At 37.6% G+C, this 24,088-nt stretch overlaps 1 protein-coding gene across 10 annotated transcripts in view; it reads left to right on the top strand.

Moving 5' to 3' along the window:
- CDC14A (cell division cycle 14A) overlaps positions 1-24,088 on the top strand; it is a 182,880-nt gene that overhangs the window by 124,217 nt on the left and 34,575 nt on the right. For 9 of the 10 annotated variants that reach the window (XM_041747779.1, XM_041747781.1, XM_041747782.1 and 6 more), the window contains one exon: positions 21,988-22,147. In XM_041747779.1, coding sequence (XP_041603713.1) covers positions 21,988-22,147 — 160 coding nt within the window. Of the gene's footprint in view, positions 1-21,987; positions 22,163-24,088 lie in introns of those variants that run through there. The other variant, XM_041747788.1, reaches the window with a different exon arrangement.

Genomic DNA, 24,088 nt, shown 5'->3' with positions numbered 1-24,088 from the left:
TCTCTCTGTGACTATCATAAATAAATAAAAAAAAATTAAAAAAAAAAAAAAGAGAACAAACCTTTCTGATTTCTCTATAAAATTTTAGAAATCACAATTGGTTTATCCATTAATAAAATGAGGAGATGAAATTAACACTAGCTGATTTAGGTCCAGCTCTAAAATGTTATCAATTATATCTTACTCAGAAATTTTCTTTCTAAAAAAAAAAAAAAAAGAAATTTTCTTTCTTTTCCTTTTATGCTGCAATGGCAGTATTTTTTTTGTTTTGTTTTAATATTTTTATTATTTATTCATGATTTATTCATGAGACAGAGAGAGAGAGAGAGAGAGGCAGAGACACAGGCAGAGGGAGAAGCAGGCTCCATGCAGGGAGCCCGATGTGGGACTCGATCCCGGGTCTCCAGGATCACGCCCTGGGCTGAAGGCGGTGCTAAACCGCTGAGCCACCCGGGCTGCCTGCAATGGCTGTATTTTGAATAGCATTCTTTTATATATAATTCTTTTCCCATTGAAATAATTTTCTGTTGGTGAGAAACAAATGATTGTGACTTCCACAGAAAGGAGCTTTAAGTAAGCTGTAAGCATCTGAAATGGTTAAAAGGATTTGAGGAATCCTGCTGAGGAATTACTTTAGTTCCCGGCCTGGGGGGGCTTTGGTGGGGGAGGAAATAAGAAAACATTGCTGGAAATGTGAATTTATACCTTCACTTCAAAGACTGAAACACAAGTGTAATGAATTCACAGGAAAAAAATACCCAAGAACAGGATCATTAAGAAGACAGAGGTTCCTAGGGTTGGCCTATGAGATACAAATAAAGTAATTCTGTTCCTTTAGAGATTTATTCTTTGTCAGATTCTCAGTCAGTGGTTTCTTCTGTTTTGCTTTATGTGTGCCTATAGCATGGAGCTTGGTGCAGTGTATCTGCCAGCCACTTGTACTAATTGCTCACTAAAGTTAAATAAATGGCCTTAAGGATTAGGAAACAGAAACCAAGACACTACTAAGCCTAGTTCTTTAATATGTTCCATCAATCTCTTAAAACCATTATTGGGAAGAATGTTCATCTATTAGGTACCTGTTGAATACTCACCTTGCACCGGGCACTCTGCTAGGTGCAGCTCACAAGGTGAGGAGAAGTAGCTGAGAATTGCACCTCATTTTCCTAGGGGGTCAGATACCACAGCCCTCCCACAACATGCCTGCACACTCCTCCCTCCTCCTTCTCTACTATGCCTCCTCTCTCTGCCACATCTCAAAATAACAGAAGAAATTAGGTTATGAGGCAAAGGTACTCTAGATTGAAGAAAAGTGCCTCTTTTTTTTTTTTTTTCATTTATAGATACTTAAGCTAGAAAATTCAGGATATTTCTTTGAGTATGAGTCCATATTATAATTTTTTAAGTATTTTTCTGTAAGAACTGAGGTGCAAGAATGACTTCCTTATATAACTGAAGCATTAAAATCAGTCATTAATTGGGACACCTGGGTGGCTCAGTGGTTAAGTGTCTGCCTTCGGCCCAGGGTTGTGATCCTGCAGTCCCCGGATCGAGTTCTGCATTAGCTCCTGCATGGAGCCTGCTTCTCCCTCTGCCTGTGTCTCTGCCTCTCTCTCTCTCTCTCTCTCTCTCTCTCTCTCTCTTTGTCTCTCATGAATAAATAAATACAATCTTTTAAAAAAAATCAGTCATTAATTGAAGTCATTAAATTAAAATCAGTCCTAAAATAAGTCATTAATGCTTAGGTCAGTACCTTCCTGAAGGCAGGTTCTTTGTTTGAGGCACTAGACCTTCCTTGTTTTGCAGTGTTTCTTATAGAACTGGCATGGGGAAATGCCTGGATCGCTCCCAGGCTTTCCCAGGCTTTATTAGATCACCTCCATCAAGGTAGGAGTCTAATCTGCTTTATGCTTTGAGTGGCACCAGAGGTAGTATTATGCTTTGCTTGAATCTGTATATTTATCTTGTTCTCTTCCCCTCTCATTTTTTTCCTTTCCAAGCCTGTGTCTTGAGGTATCCCACAGCAGAAAATATTGCTTAGTGCATTCATGACATTCACTCACCCAACAGATAGTTGTTAGATGTGCACTGTCCGTCAGGCAGTGCTCTCAGGCCTGGGGTTGCAGCACTGAACATAGCAGACAAGGTGTGTGACTCCCAGGTGCAAAAATCTCTAGGGGAAGGAGCATATAATAAACAAGTGTGTAAGTTTATATACAAGATTAATTTCTGACAGCAGTATGATAGTTGAGACTAGCAGTAGGGGAGGGGAGTGATTATAGGGGACGGCTGAGGCCTTTGGTCAAGGAAGGCTTCTTGAAAGAGAGCCAGAACCTGGAGGGTGAGAAGGAGCCAGTGCTCCTGAATTTGTCCTGGGCAGCAGGCATGCAGAGGTCCTGAGAGGGGAACAAGTGTACCATTTTTGAAAGAAGGCTAGTGTGGGTAGAATGCAAGGAGCTAGGAGTGGGCAGTTTGAGAGGTTGGCTCAGTAAATTTTCACAAAGTGGACATACCCAAGTAACCACTCTTAGATCAGGAAATAGAACAATTACCAGCATCTGGAAGCCCACCTTGTGCTCCTTCCATTCACTACCTGTGCAACCGTTTGCTTACTTCTAACACCGTAGATGAGTTTTACCTGATTTTAACCTTATACAGATGGAATCAGTATGTATGTCTGGCTTCTTTCAGTCAACATTTTTTTTTTATTATGTGTAAAAATAGTGTGTTCATTTTCATTGCTGGATGAAATTCCATTGTTTGAATATATCATATTTTAGCTGTTCTGTTAGTGGATATTTAAGTTGTATCCAGATTGGGGCTATTTCATTAATATCTTTGGTACATTTGTCTGTTGGATGAATACCTATGATTGGAACATTCAGTCCTAGCAGGTATCACTAAAGACTTTTCCAAAGTAGATATGCCACCTTATATTCCTATCAATAGTGGGTGGGAGTTCCACTCTTCACATACTTATTAATACTTGGTATTACCAGTCTTTTATTATTTATTTATTTATTTATTTATTTATTTATTCATTCATTCATTCATTCATTCATTCATTCATTCATTCATTCAAGACACACAGAGAGAGGCAGACACAGGCAGAGGGAGAAGCAGGCTCCCTGTAGGGAGCCTGATACTGGACTCGATCCCTGGACCCTGGGATCACAACCTGAGCCAAAGGCAGATGCTCAACCACTGAGCCACCCAGGTGCCCTGATATTGTCAGTCTTTTAAGTCATTATACTCTGCTTGTAGTGCTAATTTGCTTTGTAGTTTGAATTTGCTGTTCACTGATAACAAATGTGGTTGAACGTTTCATGTATCTGTCGGCCATTTGTATATTCCCTTTTATGAAATGTATATTCATGTCTCTTACCCGTCTTTCTATCAGATTGTCTTTTTCTTGTTGATTTGTAGAAGTCTCAATATTCTGGCTACATGCACACTGTCCCTTCTATGTAATACAAAGATATGTTCTGCTTCTCTTGGGGTTTGCTTTTTTATACCATAGTGTCTTTTGAATGGAATGTTTTAATTTCAATGCAGTCCAGTGTCATTAATCATTTTCTTTATTGGTAATGCTTTTTATATTCCTTTTAAGACGTTTTTGTCAATCTAGAGCATAGCATATTCTTTTATGTTGTTTCCTACAAGTTCTGTTGATTTCTCTACCATATTTAGATTGACAATTGATCAGGAATTGCTTTTAAAAAAATGAGATAGGAGCCAAGGCTCTTCCCCTCCTTCCCAAATAGGTACCTAATTGGCCTGGCGTAATTTATCAAAAGATGACCCTGGTCACATTGCTCTAAAGTGTCACCTTTATTATAAACCAAGGGTCTGTACATGTGTGAGTTTGTTTCTTGACCTTATATTCCATTCTATGTTTGTCTGTCTTGACACTAGTGTCACAATTTCTGTAGTTTTAAAATGAGTCTTATAGCTGGGAGTGTTCTTGGGCTTTATTTTCTTCTCAGAATGTTGTTTTTGAGATACATTCATGTTAAGTATGTCAGTAGTTTGTTTCTTTTTATTACTTAGTATTCCGTTGAATGAATATATCATGATGTATTGACCCATACAACTGATGATGGATGTTTAGTTTTTGGTTATTATGAATGAAACTGCTGTGAATATTTTTCTACAAGTCTTTTTGTGGACATCTTTCTTCATTTCCTTTATTTAAATACCCAGGAATGAAGGTCACTGGGTCATAGGATTAGATATATTTTAACTTTATGAGGAAAGATTATCCAAGGTGGTTAAATCATTTTATATACTACTTGTATGAATATGAGTTCTAATTACTTCACATCTTTGCTAACATTTTGTTTTGTAAACTTGTTTTTTGGGCAGGAGTGGAGTCATTTGGTTGGTGTGAAATAGTGTCTCAATTTCCTGATGACTAATGATGTTGAACATTTTTTCATATATATATCTTTTGAGAGATGTTTGGCCAGGTCTTTGCCTATTTAAATATTTTCTTTTTGTTGATTGTAATAGTTATTTATATATTTTTTGTTACTATTTTATTTTTATTTTCAAAATATATTTTCTTTCCTATATATTTTTTGCAGAATTTCCAAGATATTATTTTATTTTAAAAATATTTGTTGAAGATCCTATTAAACCATTATTTTTCACAGTACTATATACAGAGTTGATGGAAAATATATTGGTTTTCTACAGATGATTTAACATTAGGAAGAGCAGTTAAAGTTGTGTGTTGCAGCTTTACAACAGGCATTTCTGCTTTTCAGTGAGATTTTTTTTTAAAAAACTATTGTATTTATTTATTGGAGAGAGAGAGAGAAGAGAGCAAGGAACAGGGGACAGGGGGTGGGGTTTAGGAGTAGAGAGAGAGGGAGAAGCAGACTACCCAATGAACAGGAAGCTGGACTTGGCACTCTATCCCAGGGTCCTGAGATCATGACCTGAGCTAAGGGCAGATGCTTAACCAATTGAGCCATCCAGGTGCCCAGTGAGATTTTTTTCTTAATTGAGATTTCTTAATTTCTTAATTAATGTCATATAACATTATATTAATTTCAGGTTTACAAAATAATGATTTGATATTTGTATATATATTTTAGATACAAGTCATTTGTCAGATATAATTGTGCTGTATGTCTTCTAATGAACAGAATTTAAAGTTTTGCTGAAGCTGATTTTTGAAAATTAACCAGATATCTTGCAACCATAGTAATTTCACTTATTAATTTTGATAGTTTCTTTTTTTTTCCTTATCGCTGAGATTTCCAGTACAATGTTAGTTAGAGGTGGTAAAAATGCACATCCTTGTCTTGCTCTTGATATTAAAGGGCAGCATTCAGCCTTTCACCACTAAATGTGATGTTAGCTGTGGGGCTTTCACAGATGACTTTTATATGAATGAGGAAATTTCCTTCTGTTTCTAGTTTATTGAGAGTTTCTATTAATAATAGGTATTGAATTTTGTCAGTTTTTTGTACATCTATCAAGATAATCATATAATTTTTTCTCCTTTATTCTGGTAATGTGAATTATATTGCTTTTTGAATGTGGAGCCATAATGGTCATGATGTGCTTTTATGTTTTCATATGACTGGATTTGATATGCTAATATTTTCTTAGAGATTTTTGTGTCCATGTTCATGAAAGGTAATGATGTGTGATTTTCTTTTCTTGTAATACTTCTAAGTGTCAGTATCAGGGTTATGCGGACTTCATGAGTTGTGAAGCATTTCCATCTTTATTTTCAGAAAAGAATATTTTAAGATAGTATTGGATTTGAGGGGTGGGATGGGAAATTAGGAGATGCAAGTATCATTTGGAGATAAGGATCTAGTTGATGTTGGATGATATGGAAGGGTTGGTCTTGTTATATGACGGGTAAACTACGGCTTGTGCCATGATAGGTTTGGTTCTGAAAGTCTTTGAGAAACCCACGGGTCATCAGTACAGGCCATAAGGTATGGAGCATTAGATAACTTTCTATTTACAGTTCCTAGGGATATGGTGGCCAAAGGGATGGGGATGAGTGAAGATCTCCACTGGGACCATTTACTTAGTTGTCTACAAGGGGAGTGTGGGGTACCCACATCATCTCTGCTACACTGCAGGGTGGCACTTTGGCTCACTGGGGGCAGGTGCTGGGTCATAGGGAGCCTGAGGTGTCATGGTGCTTACACACTTTTGTTCACTTCCTTCCTTGACTTTTTAAAATATATATATATTTATTTATTTAGAGTGAATGTGAACAAGTAGGGGGAGGGGAGAGGGAGAGAGAGAGAATATCAAACAGACTCTGTGCTGAGCATGGGGCCCATCTCAGGGCTCGGTCCCATGACTCTGTGAGATCATGACCAGAGCGGAAACCAAGAGTCAGAGGCTTAACCAACTGAGCCACCCAGGTGCCCCCTGACTATTTTTAAGCATCCTGTCTGGAAAGTTTAATTCACATTTTACCTGCCTTTCTCTAACCATTCTAAACCTCAACTCTTCTCCTAAGCTACTATCTATCTGCCTATCTATCTACATACACAAACACACACACACTCACACACTCAAACACAAACACCGTTGATTAAAATTTGTATTTTGAGGTAATTGTAAGAAATAATAGAGAGGACTCCTTTGTATTTACCCACTTTCCCCGAATGCTAACATCTTGCAAAATTATAGTATAATATCACAATCAAGATATTGACATTGATGGAGTTAAGATACAAGTATCTCTCTGTCATTGCAAAGAGTTTCACACATTGCCTTTGTATAGCTGCACTCATTTTTCCTACCCTTATCCCCTTGTTACCTTCTGACAACTGCTGATCCATTTTCCATTTATATATTTTGTCATTTTGAGAATGTTACATATGGAATCATAGATTATGCAGCAACCTTTTAGGCTTGGCATTTTTCATTCAGTGTAATTCTCTGGAGATTCATCCAGGCTGTTGCACATAGCAGTAACTTGTTCTTTTTTTCTTTAAAGATTGGTTGATTGATTTGAGAGAGAGAGCGTACCCATGAGTGGGAGGAGGGGCAGAGAGAGAGAGAGAGAGAAAGAGAGAGAGAGAATCCCAGACTTCACACTGAGCATGGAGCCGGAATAGGACTTGATCCCACAACACTGAGATCATGACCTGAGCTGAAATCAAGAATTCGGCACTCAACCGATTGAGTTACCCAGGCACCCCTCACTTGTTCCTTTTTATGGCTGAGTAATATTCCAGGGTGTGCATGTTCAGCATATTGCTTTTTAACCATGAAGGATAGCTGGGCTGTTTACAGTTTTTGGCTATTATGAATAAAGATGCTATAAATGTTTGTATATAGGTTTTTGTGTGAACATAAATTTTCATTTCTCTGGGATAAATGCCCAAGACTGCAGTTGGTGAGTTGTATGGTACATGTTTAGTTTTTTAAGAAACTGTCAAACTGTTTTCTAGAGTGGCTGTTTCATTTTACATCCTCACTAGCAAGGCATGAATGATTGAATTTTTCTTTATATTTGTCAGCATTTGGTGGTGTTACTGTTTTTGTTTTAGCCACTCTGATAGGAGTGTAATGATATATCATTATGGCTTTAATTTGCACTTCCCTAGTAAGTAACAATAAGCAGCTTCTTATGTACTTATTTGCCATCCATGTATCTTTTTGGTAAAGTGTCTGTTTAAATCTTTTGACTGTTCTTTATTGAGCTGTTTGTTTTCTTATTACTGAGTTTTGGTAGTTCCTTTTTTTTTTTTTTAAGGATTTTGTTTATTTATTTGAGAGACAGAGAGAGAGCAGAGTGAGAGAGAGAGCATGAGTGGTGGGGAGGGGCAAAGGGAGAGGGAGAAGCAGGCTCCCCGCTGAGCAGGAGGCCTGATGTGGGGCTCTATCCCAAGACCCTGAGATCATGACTGAGCTGAAAGGCACACACCTAAATAACTGAGCCACCCAGGCGCCCCTTGAGAGTTCTTTATATGTTCTAGGTACTAGTTTTTTGTCTGATAAATATTTTCTCTGAGTCTTTTACTTGTCTTTCATTCTCTTAATAGGATCTTTCACAGAGGAAAAATTTTAAATTTTGATGAAGTCCCATTTATCATTTTCCTCCTTTTTTAGATCATGCTTTTAGTATCAGATCTAAGATCTCTCTGCTTAGCTCTAGACCTCCATAATTTCTCATGTTTTTTTTCTAAAAGGTTTATAGTTATGTGTTTTCATTTAAGTCACTGATTCATTTTGAGTTGATTTTTAGATGAGGCATGAGACTTAGTTAAGATTCTTTTTTTTTTTTTTCCTTTTGGGCCCATCGATGTCCACTTGCTTTAGCAGTATTTGTAGAAAAAGGTTATCTTTTCTCCATTGAATTGCTTTGACAGCTTTGTTAAAAATTAGATGGGCATATGTATGAATCTGCTTCTTTGTTCTTTATTCTGTTTGTTCCATTGATGTGTATGTCCTTCTTCTAATACCATACTGTCTTGATACTCTACCTGTATTATGAGCCTTAACGTTGGAAGAGTGGTACCTCCTACTTTCTCCTTCTTTAGCAAAATTGTCTTATCAATGCCAGATCCTTTTCTTTTCTATGTGAATTTTAGGGTAATCATGTCCATATCTACAAAAAATCATGCTGCGATTTTGGTAGGATGTGTTAAACCTCTATATTGATTTGGGGTGAATTGACATCTTTGGTACTTCTTCAATGTCTCTTCATTTATTTAGATCTCCTTTGACTTCTTTCATCACTATCAGCTTTTAGCTGATAAGTCCTGTTTTGTTAGATTTGCACCTAAGCATTTTACTTTTTGTGAATGATTATAAATAGTATTGTATTTTAAATTTCCGAGTCTATGTGTTCATCACTAGTATGTAGGAATACAATTGATTTTCTTTTTTTTTTTTTTTTAAGATTTTATTTATTTATTCATGAGAGACACAGGCAAAGGGAGAAGCAGGCTCCCTGTGGGGAGCCTGATGCGGGACTTGATCCTAGGACCCTGGGATCACGACCTGAACCAAAGGCAGACGCTCAACCACCGAGCCATCTAGGCATCCCTGCAGTTGTCTTTCTATCTATGTTTATTTTATATCCTGAAACTTAGGGGTGTGTGTGCACGTACTCACATAATTTCCTGGGGATTTCTGCAAAGATAATTGTGTCATCTACAAATAGAGATAGTTTTATTTCCTTTCCAACCTGCATGTCTTTTCTTTTCTTCCCTTGGTGCCTAGTCTGAACTTCTAGCACTTTGATGAGTAAGAGTGGTGAGAGCAGATATTCTTCATTTGTTCCTAATCTTGAGGTTAGGGGGAAGCATTCACCATTAAGTATAATGTCAATTAGAGGTTTGCTGTAGATGTACTTTATCAAGTGGAAGAAGTTCCTCTCTCTTTTCCGGAGAGGTTATGATGAATGAGTATGGAATTTTGTCATGCTTTTTTCTGCATTGATTGATAGGATCATGCCATTTTCTTCATTAGCTTGTTAATATGGTGGATTGCATTGATTTAAGAAAAAACATATTGAATAAGCCTTGCATCCCAGAAATAAACTCCACTCAATATATTATAAATGGGGGGCAGCCCTGGTGGCTTAGTGGTTTAGCGCCGCCTTCAGCCCAGGGTGTGATCCTGGAGACCTGGGATCAAGTCCCACGTCAGGCTCCCAGCATGGAGCCTGCTTCTCTCTCTCTGAGTCTCTAATAAATGAAAAATATTAAAAAAAATATATATGTATTATAAATGGAGATCTTGCAAATGTGGTCAAGTTAAGGATCTTGAAGTGGAATGATTGTCCTGGATTATTCTGGTAGGTTCAATCTAATCCCAGGGACACAGGAGGGGTTATTTAGAAGAAATGTGATGATAGAAACAGATTGAATTGGTGTACTTTGAAGCTGAGGAAGGAGCTGTAAACCCAGAAATATGGGCAGCCACTGGCAGCTAAGAAAGCAAGAAAACAGATTCTCCCTGTAGAGCCTCTAGAAAGAAGCAACCCTGCCAATATCTTGACTTTAGCTCAGTGAAACTGATGTTGGCCTTCTGACTTCCAGAATCAGGGGGAGTAAATATGTATTCTCCTGAGCCACTAGGTGTGTGGTAATTTGTTATAGCAGCTTTGTGTAGATAGGAAACTCATATATCTGCGTAGATAGTGTAGCCTGGTGTGGATAGTCAGTAAGTAGGTACAGTCAGATACACAGATCCTCTATGAACATGGGCATTCTGAACTTCTCTTATTCCTTAAATGTCTACTTTAGGCTGGTTTAAGTAGGAGAGTCCTGAGATGCACATGTTATTTAAGGAATACGGGGCTGCAACAAAGTGGAGGGAGATTGAAGAGAGCCTGTTGTTATCTAAAGGGGATGGCTCTTGGGCAGCTCCGGTGGCGCAGCGGTTTAGCGCCGCCTGCAGCCCAGGGCGTGATTCTGGAGTCCCGGGATCGAGTCCCATGTCAGGCTCCTTGCATGGAGCCTGCTTCTCCCTCTGCCTATGTCTCTGCCTCCCTCCCTCTCTCTCTCTCTCTCTCTGCATCTCTATGAATAAATAAATAAAATCTTTAAAAAATAAAAAAAAAAATAAAGGGGATGGCTCTTGTTGAAGAGGCCAGAAGTTAGATTGAGGAGTTAGAGACAGATGGGTACCAGGGACATCTCAGGGAAGTCGCTCTCAGGCTTTGAAGCCTGAGTAATGGTATGAGGGATGAAGAGAATGACACCATCAATGACGCAAAAGCATGAATAAGTAACACATTCATTAGGAGGGAGGTGAGAGGATTAAAAAGTTTTCTGACAGGTTTTCATCTGTCAAAAATGACTGCCCGAATTAGAGGGGTTGTATTCTTTCAGAGGTGAAAAATCCAGTCATTGCCTTTTAGGTAATATTAATTCTAACTATGACTTTAGGGAAGCACATCCTGCTAGTCCTTGAAGCCTGAAATATGTCCAGGTGTCTGAGTTCTGCATCTTGAAGAACACTTCCTCTTGTCTCACCAGCAGTAAGAGGGATGTTTACTAGCATCCTTGTGAGTTGATGAATTTATGTATGGGCAGATCAAGACCTCTTCTTTGTTATGGTCTGAAATATTATGTTTAAATTTTTTTCTAGGCTACGAATAAAATTGTTTGGAAAACAACCATCAGGTGTTTTTCTTCTACTTAAAACTGTTGTTCTTAAACTAAAAATTCCATTCTGAACCCATAATATGCGTTCTACCAAACATCTTTTAAGTTTTTAAAATGAGGCACAAACATGTCTCTTTTATTTTTGAGCCAACTTATTCTTCTCAGGGACGGCGTGTAGAAGGAAGTACAGAAGTGGGATCAGGCTGCTTTTATGTCTTGTTTGACTCCGTTTATTGAATGTTCAGTTTGTGGCACTATGCTAACCTCTGGATCATGATCTGTTAAAACTTTCATTCATTAGAAAGGAAGCCTTTAGGGGCCAGTATTGGGTTCCCAAGGGGAACTTCAGCCCTAGGAGATTCTTTACAATGAAGTATGATATAATGATGTTGTTTTATCTTATGTATTTATTTTTAATTAAAACTTTTTTTTTAAGATTTTATTTATCTATTCATGAGAGACCCACACAGAGAGAGAGAGAGAGAGAGAGAGAGAGAGGCAGAGACACAGGCAGAAAGAGAAGCAGGCTCCCTGCATGGAGCCTGATGTGGGACTCAATCCCAGGACTCCAGGATCATGCCCTGGGCTGAAGGCAAGTGCTAAACCGCTGAGCCACCTGGGCTTCCCTTAATTTAAAATTTTTTATTGAGATGTAACTGACATATTACATTATATTAGTTTCAGGTATACAACGTAATATTTGATATTTGTATATAATGTGAAATAATCACCACCATGAGTCTAGTTAATATCCATCACAATGTAGTTATGAATTTCTTTTTCTTAGGATGAGAACTTATAAGATTTATTCTCTTAACAACTTCTAGTTATACAGTATGGTATTATTAACTATAGTCTGTCACCATGCTATACATTACATCCCTAGGACTTACTTATGTTATAATTGGAAGTTTGTACCTTTTGATCCCCTTCACCCACTTTGCCTGCCTCTTATCCCTCATTTCTGTCACCACCAATCTGTCCTCTGTATCTACAAATTCTTTTTCTTTAGAATTCACATATAAGTGAGATCCCATGGTGTTTGTCTTTCTCTTTCTGGCTTACTTCACTTAGCACAGTATCCTCAAGGTCTATCCGTGTTGTTGCTAATGGCAAGATTTCCTTCTTTTTTTTATGGTTGAGTAATATTCTGATATCAGAATGTGTCTATGTAAGTCTTTATGTCTTCACATTTCTTCATCTATTAATGGACACTTGGGTTGCTAACATGTCTGCTGCTGTAAATAATGCTGCAGTGAATAGAGCAGTGTATATATATTTTCAAATTAGTGTTTTCATTCCATGCAGAAGTGGAATTGCTAGATCATATGGTAATCCTTTTTAAAATTCTTTGAGTGGGGCGTCTGGGTGGCTCAGTGGTTGAGACCCTGCCTTCGGCCTGGGGCATAATCCTGGAGTCCCGGGATTGTGTCCTGCATTGGGCTGCTTCTCTCTCTACCTGTGTCTCTGTCTCTCATGAATGAATAAATAAAATCTTTAAAATTAAAAAAATAAAATAAAATAAAATTCTTTGAGAAACTTCAGTACTGTTTTCCATAATGGCTGCACCAATTTACATTCCTACCTCCAGGTTGAATGTTTCCTTTTCTCTGCAATCTCTCCAACATGTGTTATTTCTTGTTTATTTGTTTGTTTTGAGAATAGCCATTCTGACAGGTGTGAAGTCATATCTTATTGTGGTTTTTATTTACATTTATTTCCCTGATAATTAGTGATGGTGAGCACCTTTTCATGTACTTGTTGGCCATCTGTATGTCTTTGGGAAAATGTCTATTCAGATCCTCTGCCTATTTTTTAAACTGATTGTTTTTTTGCTCTTGAGTTGTGTGAATTCTTTATATATTATGGATATTAACCTCTTTCAGACCTATGATTTGCAAATATTTTCTCCCATTTGGTAGGCTGCCTTTTCATTTTGTGGAAAGCTTACTTTGCTATGCTGAAGGGTTTAAAAAAATTTTTTTTTAAGATTTTATTTATTCATGAGAGACAGAGAGAAGCAGAGACATAGGCAGAGGGAGAAGCAGACTCCCTGTGGGGAGCCCGATGTGGAACTTGATCCCAGGACCCTGGGATCACAACCTCAGCCAAAGGCAGACGCTCAACCACTGAGCCACCCAGGAGTCCCAATGCAGAAGCTTTTTAAGTTTGATATAGTTCCACCTGTTTACTTTTTTGTTGCCTTTGGTTTGGACATCAGATCCAAAAACTCACTGCCAAGGCTCAGGTCAAGGAGCTTATTGCCTATGTTTTCTTCTAAGTGTTTATGGTTGTAGGTTTTATGTTTAATTCCTTAATTCATTTTGAGTTGACTTTTGTGTATGGTGTAAGATAGTGGTCCAGTTTTATTCTTTTGCATATGGCTGCCCAGTGTTCCTAACACCATTTATTGAAGATACTGTCCTTTCCCCATTGTGTATTCTTGGCTCCTTTGTCATAAATTAATTTGTCTTATATATGTGGGTTTATTTCTGGGCTATTTTGTTTCACTGATCTATGTCTGCTTTTATGCCCTTACTATACTGTCATGATTATTTTAGCTTTATGATATAGTTTGATGTCAGAAAGTGTGATACTTCCAGATTTGTTCTTTCTCAGAATTGCTCTGGCTATTTCGGGTCTTTTGTGGGTTCTTTTTTAAAAAAAATATTTATTTATTCATGACAGACACACACACACACACAGAGGCAGAGACCCAGGCAGAGGGAGAAGCAGGCTCCATGCAGGGAGCCTGACGTGGGACTCAATCCCGGGTCTCCAGGATCACACCCTGGGCTGAAGGTGGCACTAAATTGCTGGGCCACCAGGGCTGCCCTCTTTTGTGGGTTCTATGCAAATGTTAGTATTGTTTGTTTTATTTCTGTGAAAGATGTCATTGGAATCTTGATGGGGATTGCCCTGAATTTGTAGATTGCTTTGGGTCATATTGATATTACAATAGTAATTCTTCCAATTCAGGAACATGGAAGTTTTTCACTTTTCAGTTTCCTCCTAACACAGAGATAATTCACATAAAGTCTACATCTGGACCCTACAGCAAGTTTTGTCTTTGCAAAGTAGAGCTTCCATTTTGAATAAAGTTATCTTTAAGGGAGCAACAATTTTGTGGTTGGATTCTCTCTATTTCTAAATCCATAAATCAGAAGCTCCCCCTTTCTGCTTTATTATCATAGATATTTTCATCAACTTCCAGTCAGTTGGATATCTGTCAACATTTTAACAACATTTTAATTTAGTTGTAACCCTTCCAGTTATCTGTCGTGCTTCTTAAATGTTAAAATGTGTAAGAATCACTTGGGGGTCTTATTAACTGCAGTTTCTGGTTTACTAGGTCTGGGGTGGGACTTGAGATTCTACGTTTCTTATACGCTCCCGGGTGATATAATGTTGCTGGTCCCCCAACCACATTGTATAACAAGGGTCGTTCGGTCATTCTTACTCTAAATGTCACTTATGCTACGTTCAATTTGGTGCTTATAGTATTTGGTAAGTTTCACAACTAGAATGAGCAACATCAGAAATTAGTAGTTAGGGGCACCTGGATGGCTCGGTGGTTGAGTGTTGGCTTTTGGTTCAGGTCGTGGTCCCGGAGTCCTGGGATCGAGTTCCTTGCAGGGAGCCTGCTTCTCCCTCTGCCAATGACTCTTCCTCTCTGTGTCTCTCATGAATAAATAAATAAATAATATTAAAAAAAATTAGTAGTTAAACCATCACTTTTTATTTTAGGAAATTACAAAATAAGATAAAACTTGTTCAAGGAAATGGAAGAATTCTTGAAAATGTCTAACAATAATGGCTTGGACTTTTAATTATTTTTTTAATAATAAATTTATTTTTTATTGGTGTTCAGTTTACCAACATACAGAATAACACCCAGTGCTCATCCCATTAAGTGCCCCCCTCAGTGCCCGTCACCCATTCACCCCCACCCCCCGCCCTCCTCCCCTTCCACCACCCCTAGTTCGTTTCCCAGAGTTAGGAGTCTTTATGTTCTGTCTCCCTTTCTGATATTTCCCACACATTTCTTCTCCCTTCCCTTATATTCCCTTTCACTATTATTTATATTCCCCAAATGAATGAGAACATACAATGTTTGTCCTTCTCCGATTGACTTACTTCACTCAGCATAATACCCTCCAGTTCCATCCACGTTGAAGCAAATGGTGGATATTTGTCGTTTCTAATGGCTGAGGAATATTCTATTGTATACATGAACCACATCTTCTTTATCCATCATCTTTTGATGGACACCGAGGCTCCTTCCACAGTTTGGCTATTGTGGACATTGCTGCTATAAACATCGGGGTGCAGGTGTCCCGGCGTTTCATTGCATCTGAATCTTTGGGGTAAATCCCCAACAGTGCAATTGCTGGGTCGTAGGGCAGGTCTATTTTTAACTCTTTGAGGAACCTCCACACAGTTTTCCAGAGTGGCTGCACCAGTTCCCATTCCCACCAACAGTGTAAGAGGGTTCCCTTTTCTCCGCATCCTCTCCAACATTTGTGGCTTCCTGCCTTGTTAATTTTCCCCATTCTCACTGGTGTGAGGTGGTATCTCATTGCGGTTTTGATTTGTATTTCCCTGATGGCAAGTGATGCGGAGCATATTCTCATGTGCTTGTTGGCCATGTCTATGTCTTCCTCTGTGAGATTTCTCTTCATGTCTTTTGCCCATTTCATGATTGGATTGTTTGTTTCTTTGGTGTTGAGTTTAATAAGTTCTTTATAGATCTTGGAAACTAGCCCTTTATCTGATATGTCATTTGCAAATATCTTCTCCCATTCTGTAGGTTGTCTTTTAGTTTTGTTGACTGTATCCTTTGCTGTGCAAAAGCTTCGTATCTTGATGAAGTCCCAATAGTTCATTTTTGCTTTTGTTTCTTTTGCCTTTGTGGATGTATCTTACAAGAAGTTACTGTGGCTGAGTTCAAAAAGGGTGTTGCCTGTGTTCTCCTCTAGGATTTTGATGGAATCTTGTCTCACATTTAGATCTTTCATCCATTTTGAGTTTACCTTTGTGTATGGTGAAAGAGAGTGGTCTAGTTTCATTCTTCTGCATGTGGATGTCCAGTTTTTCCAGCACCATTTATTGAAGAGACTGTCTTTCTTCCAGTGGATAGTCTTTCCTCCTTTATCGAATATTAGTTGACCATAAAGTTCAGGGTCCACTTCTGGGTTCTCTATTCTGTTCCATTGATCTGTGTGTCTGTTTTTGTGCCAGTACCACACTGTCTTGATGACCACAGCTTTGTAGTACAACCTGAAATCTGGCATTGTGATGCCCCCAGATATGGTTTTCTTTTTCAAAATTCCCCTGGCTATTCGGGGTCTTTTCTGATTCCACACAAATCTTAAAATAATTTGTTCTAACTCTCTGAAGAAAGTCCATGGTATTTTGATAGCGATTTCATTAAACGTGTAAATTTCCCTGGGTAACATTGACATTTTCACAATATTAATTCTGCCAATCCATGAGCATGGAATATTTTTCCATCTCTTTGTGTCTTCCTCAATTTCTTTCAGAGTGTTCTATAGTTTTTAGGGTATAGATCCTTTACCTCTTTGGTTAGGTTTATTCCTAGGTATCTTATGCGGATTTTTAATTATAATTGATTCCTACTATTTCTTTTTGAAAAGTTTTTAGATACATGTAGTTCAGGGAATGCATATTAACATTTTTTATAAACTATTTTAAAGATTTAAGAATTTATCTTTCCTGAAATATAGAACTTAAAACCTGAATTATTATAAGCCAGAATTTAAAATAACCATGGACAATATCATGGTTTACTTTTAAGGATTACAAGCACATTGTATAGGTTTGGGTTTGCACTATTTGACAGTCACAGTTTTGCAGTAACACCCATTTATAAACCTCTGAATTGCTCTTCAGTATTTACTATTGCATCATTTTATTCATTTATTAACCATCAATTATATTGGATCTATTGGCTAAGTAAAAATGAAATCCTAATGTGGATTCCAGTATTAAGATTAAGATATATATAAGAATTGTGGGCAATGACGACATCAGAAATTTGTCCTGAAATACTCATGTCAATTACTAAAGATAGGAGATTGAATGGTTTTTGTTTTGTTTCTTGTGTGAAAAGAGAGGTGGAAAAAGAAGGTCTTGTAAGCAATAATGCATTAAGTTTAGTTGTAAAGTTTGTATTTTGGCATGATACCACTGAACCAGCTTTTGACTGTGGGGGTCTCTACCTAAATTAGAATTAGCTTTGGGAATTCTCTAACTAATATTTTCTCTTTCAGCTACATTTTCTTGTGTGTTTCAGACTCAAGAACCTTCCCCCTCTACCCTCAGATTCTCTGTCTAAACATCTTGCTAGTAAATCTGTTTATACTGTAGTATGACTAGAACTTGAATACCTGTCTCCTTCCCACCTTCTGAGTCTTGGGTATTGCTTTCTGGTCTGTCTTCCTTTAATACCAAGTTTGATCCATTTCGTTAGTCCAGTTCTTTAAAGCAGGAACTACCTCTGTTGCTATAATAGCCCTGGGCCAGTGGAGTAGGAGGCATGTACGGCAGACTGGTGCCTCAGATACAGCTAGATTAGGCCTAACTTGAGTTAGAACATGAGCTGGGTTTCTATATAGAATCGCCAAATGGTGGCTTTGGATGGACTCTGAGGTCAGGGTACTAGACAAATATGTGTCCGTGATGGAAGAAATGAAGAGTTAAGATGGTGGGGAGATCAGCATAGTTTGGACTCAAGGGTGTGAGGGAGAAGAGGTTGGCTACAAACAGAAGAAGCTGCACATGACTATCATTGTGTTCTGATTTCAAACCCAGAAACACCTGTAAAGATGCAACTGAGCAGGGGGAGGAGCAGAGGGAGAGGGAGAGGGAATCTCAAGTTGACTCCCTGCTGAGCACGGATCCCATGCCAGGGCTCTATCTCCCAACCCTGAGACCGTGACCTGAGCCAAAATCAAGAGTTGGGTGCTTAGCCACCCAGGTGCCCCTAAAAGCAGATTCTTAAAAAGACTTGTGAAGGCAATGACTTAGCTTGTAATGAAGCCAAATTTATGTCTTTCTATTTTCTTATGTCTCAGGACTGACTAACCCAGGTCCAGGACTTGGCCAAAAGCACTTGACCCCCAGCACTGGCTACCTCTCTCAAAAGGCTCTGTTTAAATCATGACAGCTCTCTTCCTCTTATTTCAAAGCACATGTTCTTTTTGCAGAAGGGGTAGTAATCTCATGCTGTCTTACAAAATCCACTACGTTGCTGGAGGATTTACTTTAAGCTGATGTGTTAGCTTCATAGGATTTGATTTTTAAATGCTAAATACTTAAAAATACACGTTTTACTTCTTCTGTTTGAGATGAGGCTTTTAAGGAGTAATAGACACCACAATAAAAGCCAGCACGGTTCCTCTTGTCAATAAAAAAGGGATTTGCGTGAAGTGCTGCTTTTTCATAAAAAGCACTTGCGTAGAGCATCACTTAGCAACACGCAAATCAGCTTTGACACCTTATTCATCTTTAATATTCAGGTTCAAATCAAGTCTTTCCAGTGATGGGACAGATAGAATCTTTGAAACCAAGCAAGTGAAAGGTGTCACTTTATAATTTCCATCTTTAGGTTGGCAGCAGCATCAGAGTTTTCATTTTGTAACATTTTGGAATTGGAATTTTTTTCAGTTTTCAAACCTAAATTCCTTAGAGTGGCGTGCAGGGTCCATGATGGACTGGTTGCTGCTTACTTCCGTCATAACCTCTACTTCAGCCAAATCAAACAGCCCAGTTTTCCAAACGTGCTGGGTTATTTAATATCACTACTTCTTCAAAGCCATGTTGTTTCTTTGCTTTGGGAAAACTCTTTGTTGGTTAAGTTCTGCTAATCTCTCTAGATACTTCTGAATTCTCAGGGACGTTCTCTCTGATTCTTTCAGACTGAATTAAGGGCAAATCTTGGTCATAGGGCTTTAATACTGAATTTCACTTCTTTTTCTTATACTTAACTGGAAGCAATTGAGAGACAGGAATTCTGTCTCTTATTTGTATATTCCTAACCTCTCTGTATGTTTCATTTATCTGAATTTCTCACTATCTGTGGCAGAGCTGAATCTTCTCTCTCTTTGAAATAGTAGTTCTTTATTCTTGAGAGTTTTGACCAGAGACTCAAGGTACTCATTTATGAATTTAACAGTTATCTTTTCAATTGTTCATACTGTTTCAGGTACTATGCTGTTTGTTTACTACTATTTTGGAAAGATATAAGAGTCAACCATCAGATAAAGAGTTATACTAGATATAGCATTAGTGGAAAAAAATCTGGAGGCATAAAAAATTAAAAGCAAGGATTTCTTAAAGTGCAAATTAGAAAGGTGGCTATACCATGGTCTTATGATGATTTTCACAAAGGAAGCAAACTTTAAGGGTTTTTTTATATACATATTTTTACAGTTGGTATAGAAAAAATTGAATGTGACTCAGTCATTAGGGTAACCCCATCAATTTATATATTTTAAGCTCAGAAAGCATTCTTCAGTGGTTTGCTTCCAAAAGCTGCCTTCTGCCATAATAGAAGGCAGACACTGCCAAACTCCCTAGTAAACTGTTGTGTGTAGATTTCTGGAGTTTTTATTTTATTCATATACTTAAAACTTCACTAGGTTTTTGTTTTAAATTTTAATCTGTTTAAAAACATGCTGGAAATTTCTTAAGATAATTAAATGAATTCCAATTTTAGAACAATGCTAGAAATGTTGTTAGTCTTGTATGTGGATAACATATTTTATATCTAAAGCCTCTGTAGTGCCTGTCTCAAAAATAGAATCTAAAGGTGTTCCTTTTTCCTTTGCTTTATTTGGAAAATGCTGAAAAGTGAGCAAAAATTAAAAGCAAAAAAACGCCTTTTTATTTGAAAGTGGAGTAAGATGTTATACTTAAAAAAAAAGAAAGCTTCCCAATTATCCAGTCCTATCCCATGCTGTTAACCTTTGGACACAACGTAGTGATGTGCGGTCTGCTATCTTTTATGATAGCAGCTTTGAAGATTCCTTTCCATTCTAACTCTAGCTTTGTTCTGCTTATCACTTATTATTTTTTTACAAAAGAACATGAGGCACATTGTTTTAAAAAAGTCCAACAGTAGGCATGCAATAGAAAGTGAAAGTTTTATTTTGTTTTTGAGAGTTACTAGTCAATGTGTTGCTATATGTTCTTCTAGATAACTGAACTTTTGGTTAAATTATAACTTTTTTTATACAAAAAAATGAGATCACACTTTCTACTCTGTCACATTTTTCATTCACTAACACTTTATTTCATAGCTGCTCTTCTTCATTACTACATGGAGGTCTACCCCAGGCTTTTTACTGGCTGTATACTATTTCCAGAATGGATCTACTGTTAATAAACTGGTTGTCCATTAGATAGCTCCAGTATTTTTTTAAATTACAATAATGCTGCGCTAAGCATTTTCACATCTTGTATACAAGTATGTATCTCTGTAGGGTGATACCTGCATGTGGATATGTTGGGTTGGAGGCATTACTCATGTAAAATTTTGCTGTATAACTTAAAAATTAATCTTTTCTTCAAGACTTTCAACAGTATTTAATCATAAACAAAAGTTCTGATTTGAGAGTAAACTCTTTTTATTTTTTAAAGATTTTATTTATTTTTATGTGTGAGAGAGAGTAGGAGTAAGAGGGAGAGGCAGAGAGGGAGAAGTAGACTCCCTGCTGAGCAGGGAGCCAACCGTGGGCCTCGATCTCAGGACCCTGGGGCCATGACTGGAGCCTAAGGCAGACGCTTAACCCACTGAACCACCCAGGCACTCCGAAAGTAAACTCTTTTAAAAAGGAAAGGTGGATTCTAACGAGACACTATAGCTCAGGGAGGATTTTTTTGTCATTGTTTTTCTCCTCATGGTTTAACCTGAATTTTATTTGGAATCTTTGGGAGAAAGTACTGCTTGGTCTTTCTGTTGCCTCAAAAAATAAATCTATGTTCTTATGGGTAGCATCTCCTTGATAATGCTGTTATTTCCCTGGATGTTAATATTCCTTGTAATGAACCACAATTTCAGTTTAATTCTATTCTGTAGAGTATGACATAGAGTAGAATGAAAACTATCTGATGGATAATTTATCTTAAAAGAAATGCAGAAAGGTGACTCTATCAATAAAACTTTAAAACCCAGAGTGTCATTTTGTTTACATGTTTTAAGGTTTTTTTTCTTGTAACCTTGAGAACAGTTACAATTGTGCCTTATTGAATAAAAAAACCTTACAGATGAATTATATTTTCTTAAAGGATGATCTAATTGATACTCTACTACCTTGCTTTTAGGTAGTAAGAGTGGGTTTCTAAAGTTGTGTGTTCAAGGCTTTTCAGGGTGCCACATACAATTAGGGATTTAGTAGTCTTTTAGTACTATCTATTTGATTCAAGTTTCTTCACCTGTATTTTTGAGTCCAGTTCACTCCAGCTGTTTTAATAGACGTATCAAATTGCTATTTGAGAAATGTCATACAGATTTCAAATTTATATGTAAAAGGCAAATGGGCTTTATAGTCTTTGTTGTTGCTGTAAGCATCTGAGACCTTAATAGGGCAACTCATGTATGGTTATGTAGACATATATTGGAAGATAGGTATTTGTGTCTCATATGGAACTTCAATATAATTTATTTAATTTATTTCATATAACAATTCTGACTTTCAGAAAATGACTTAAAAATTTCTAAGGTTTCATAATCTTTCTAGTTTGAATTATAAGGGTTTGTCTGCTAATCTTTTTATCTGTAAGACATTATACTTCTGAGGAGATGATAGTAATTTATTTTACAGATAAATTATTCTGTTTTCTCTCCTTTTTACAGAAAACAGGCATCGTTATGGGTCCAAGGAGACATTTTCCGATCCAAACTGAAAAATAGACCGTCCAGTGAAGGAAGTATTAATAAAATTCTTTCTGGCTTGGATGATATGTCTATTGGTGGAAATTTATCCAAAATACAAAATGTGGAAAGATTTGGAGAGGTGAGTGTTCCTTAGGAAGGTTTTCGTGTCTCCTTAAGACTAACGTTCTGCATTTCTTTGTTTTCCAGCTGAACATATATAACATAGCAATATCTCTTTTCTGAGGTGCTGAAAGTACCAAAATTTCTTAGATGTAGAATCATCTACTTGTAAAACAAGAATCAAAGCAAAGACAGCAATTATCCTGAGAAATGAAAAAGCTGTAATTTAAGGAGCACAATTATAAAGGAGGCTACTCTGGGGTGGAGACTATGCACAAAAAGGGAATAAAAAGTGAAACTTTTTATTTGTATGGAAGTGGATTTAAAGAAGAAAGAATTAATGTGACAATTGAAAAAACAGTATATGCCACAAGTGGTTTTTTGTGAAAGTCTCAAATTCATATTGATTTCTAAAATGTAGAGTTGAAAACATAATTAGGCATAACTTTTTTCTTAATTGAGGCTCTGTTATAAACAAACCACTTTTCAACAGTTGACATCGGTGGTCTCATTTAATCTTTACAACTAGCTGGTGATAGGTAATATCAGCAGTATTATCTCTACAGTTAGGAAATGGAATGTTAGAGAAGTTCTAACCTTAGTGATTCCCATCCACATCTATCTGATTCTGAATCTGTGTGTTTGTGTTATACTCTGCTACCTAAAAATGGAAATGACTTAAAACAGGTAGGATCATGGGCATTTTTGGAGTTAGAAGCAACCTGGAAATCATTTGTTCTACTTACCCTCTTGTGTAGATTAGAAGCTGAGGTCCCACCAAATCCCATGACTTGAGGGTCATGGTGTTGTTTAGTGGTGGGCCTGCCTTGAGACTGAGAGTCTTCCTCCTGGTTTAGCTCTTTCTACCACAGTATGCCTGAGGTGAAGCTAAGCACTTGATTGTAGTTATATTTTTATAGCTCTGAAGGAGCAAAAAAAAAAAAAAAAAGCTGTTAAAAATATTTAAACAGTGGAGCGCCTGGGTAGCTCAGTTGGTTAAGTGTCCAGCTCCTGGTTTTGGCTCGTCATGATCTAGGGGTCATGGGATCAAGCCCCATGTCGTGCTCCTTGCTCAGTGGGGAGTTTGCTTAAGATTCTCTTCCTCGGGATCCCTGGGTGGCGCAGCGGTTTAGCGCCTGCCTTTGGCCCAGGGCGCGATCCTGGAGACCCGGGATCGAATCCCACGTCGGGCTCCCGGTGCATGGAGCCTGCTTCTCCCTCTGCCTGTGTCTCTGCCTCTCTCTCTCTCTCTCTGTGACTATCATAAATAAATAAAAATTAAAAAAAAAAAAAGATTCTCTTCCTCTCCCTCTACCCTCTCCCCCTCAAATAAATAAATAAATCTTAAAAAAATATATTTAGGCAGCAAGTGTGGATTTACATTCTACTAGCCAGTGACCCGTTGGACCTGGATGAGGGTCTTATGCAAAATGCTGTGGTTCAAGTTTGGCCCTCAGGGAACCCCAAGTGGAAGGAATGCATCATAGCTACTTTAGGTCAACAAATGGCATATAGAACCAGTTATGTTCACCAAGGAACATAACCAGAGTGCTTGGCAATCAGAAGAATGGGCTTCCTTCAACAACACAGGGTGGAGACTGCCAGAAGAACCAATTTTTCAACCCTGTGGTCTCCAGGAAGCCACTGATGTAGTGGCTATGTTTACTTGTATGAATCATCTGTCCTGACAAAATGTAAATGTTAGCCAAGGTCATGTTGATGTTCAGAGCCTTTGTTGATATTTTCTTGTCTCTGTGTTGTAGTCTGTCCTATTCAAAGCAAACAAAAGGATCTGAACTGACATTTTAATGTTATAATATAGCCAAGCAAGAATACTTTTCTTGCTCTGGTCAGCATTTCCTTCTCAGGTTTTGTTAAAGTAAATAGAGCTTTGCATGATGACCTCTGAAAAGACACACATACAATTTATCCATCTCTCTGGGAAACATAATTTATCTTG

Source organism: Vulpes lagopus, chromosome 3 (genome assembly GCF_018345385.1).
Source record: "Vulpes lagopus strain Blue_001 chromosome 3, ASM1834538v1, whole genome shotgun sequence".
NCBI classification, from domain to species: Eukaryota; Metazoa; Chordata; class Mammalia; order Carnivora; family Canidae; genus Vulpes; species Vulpes lagopus.
The sequence above is the reverse complement of the archived record's forward strand: the minus strand, read 5'-3'. Positions and strand labels throughout refer to the sequence as shown.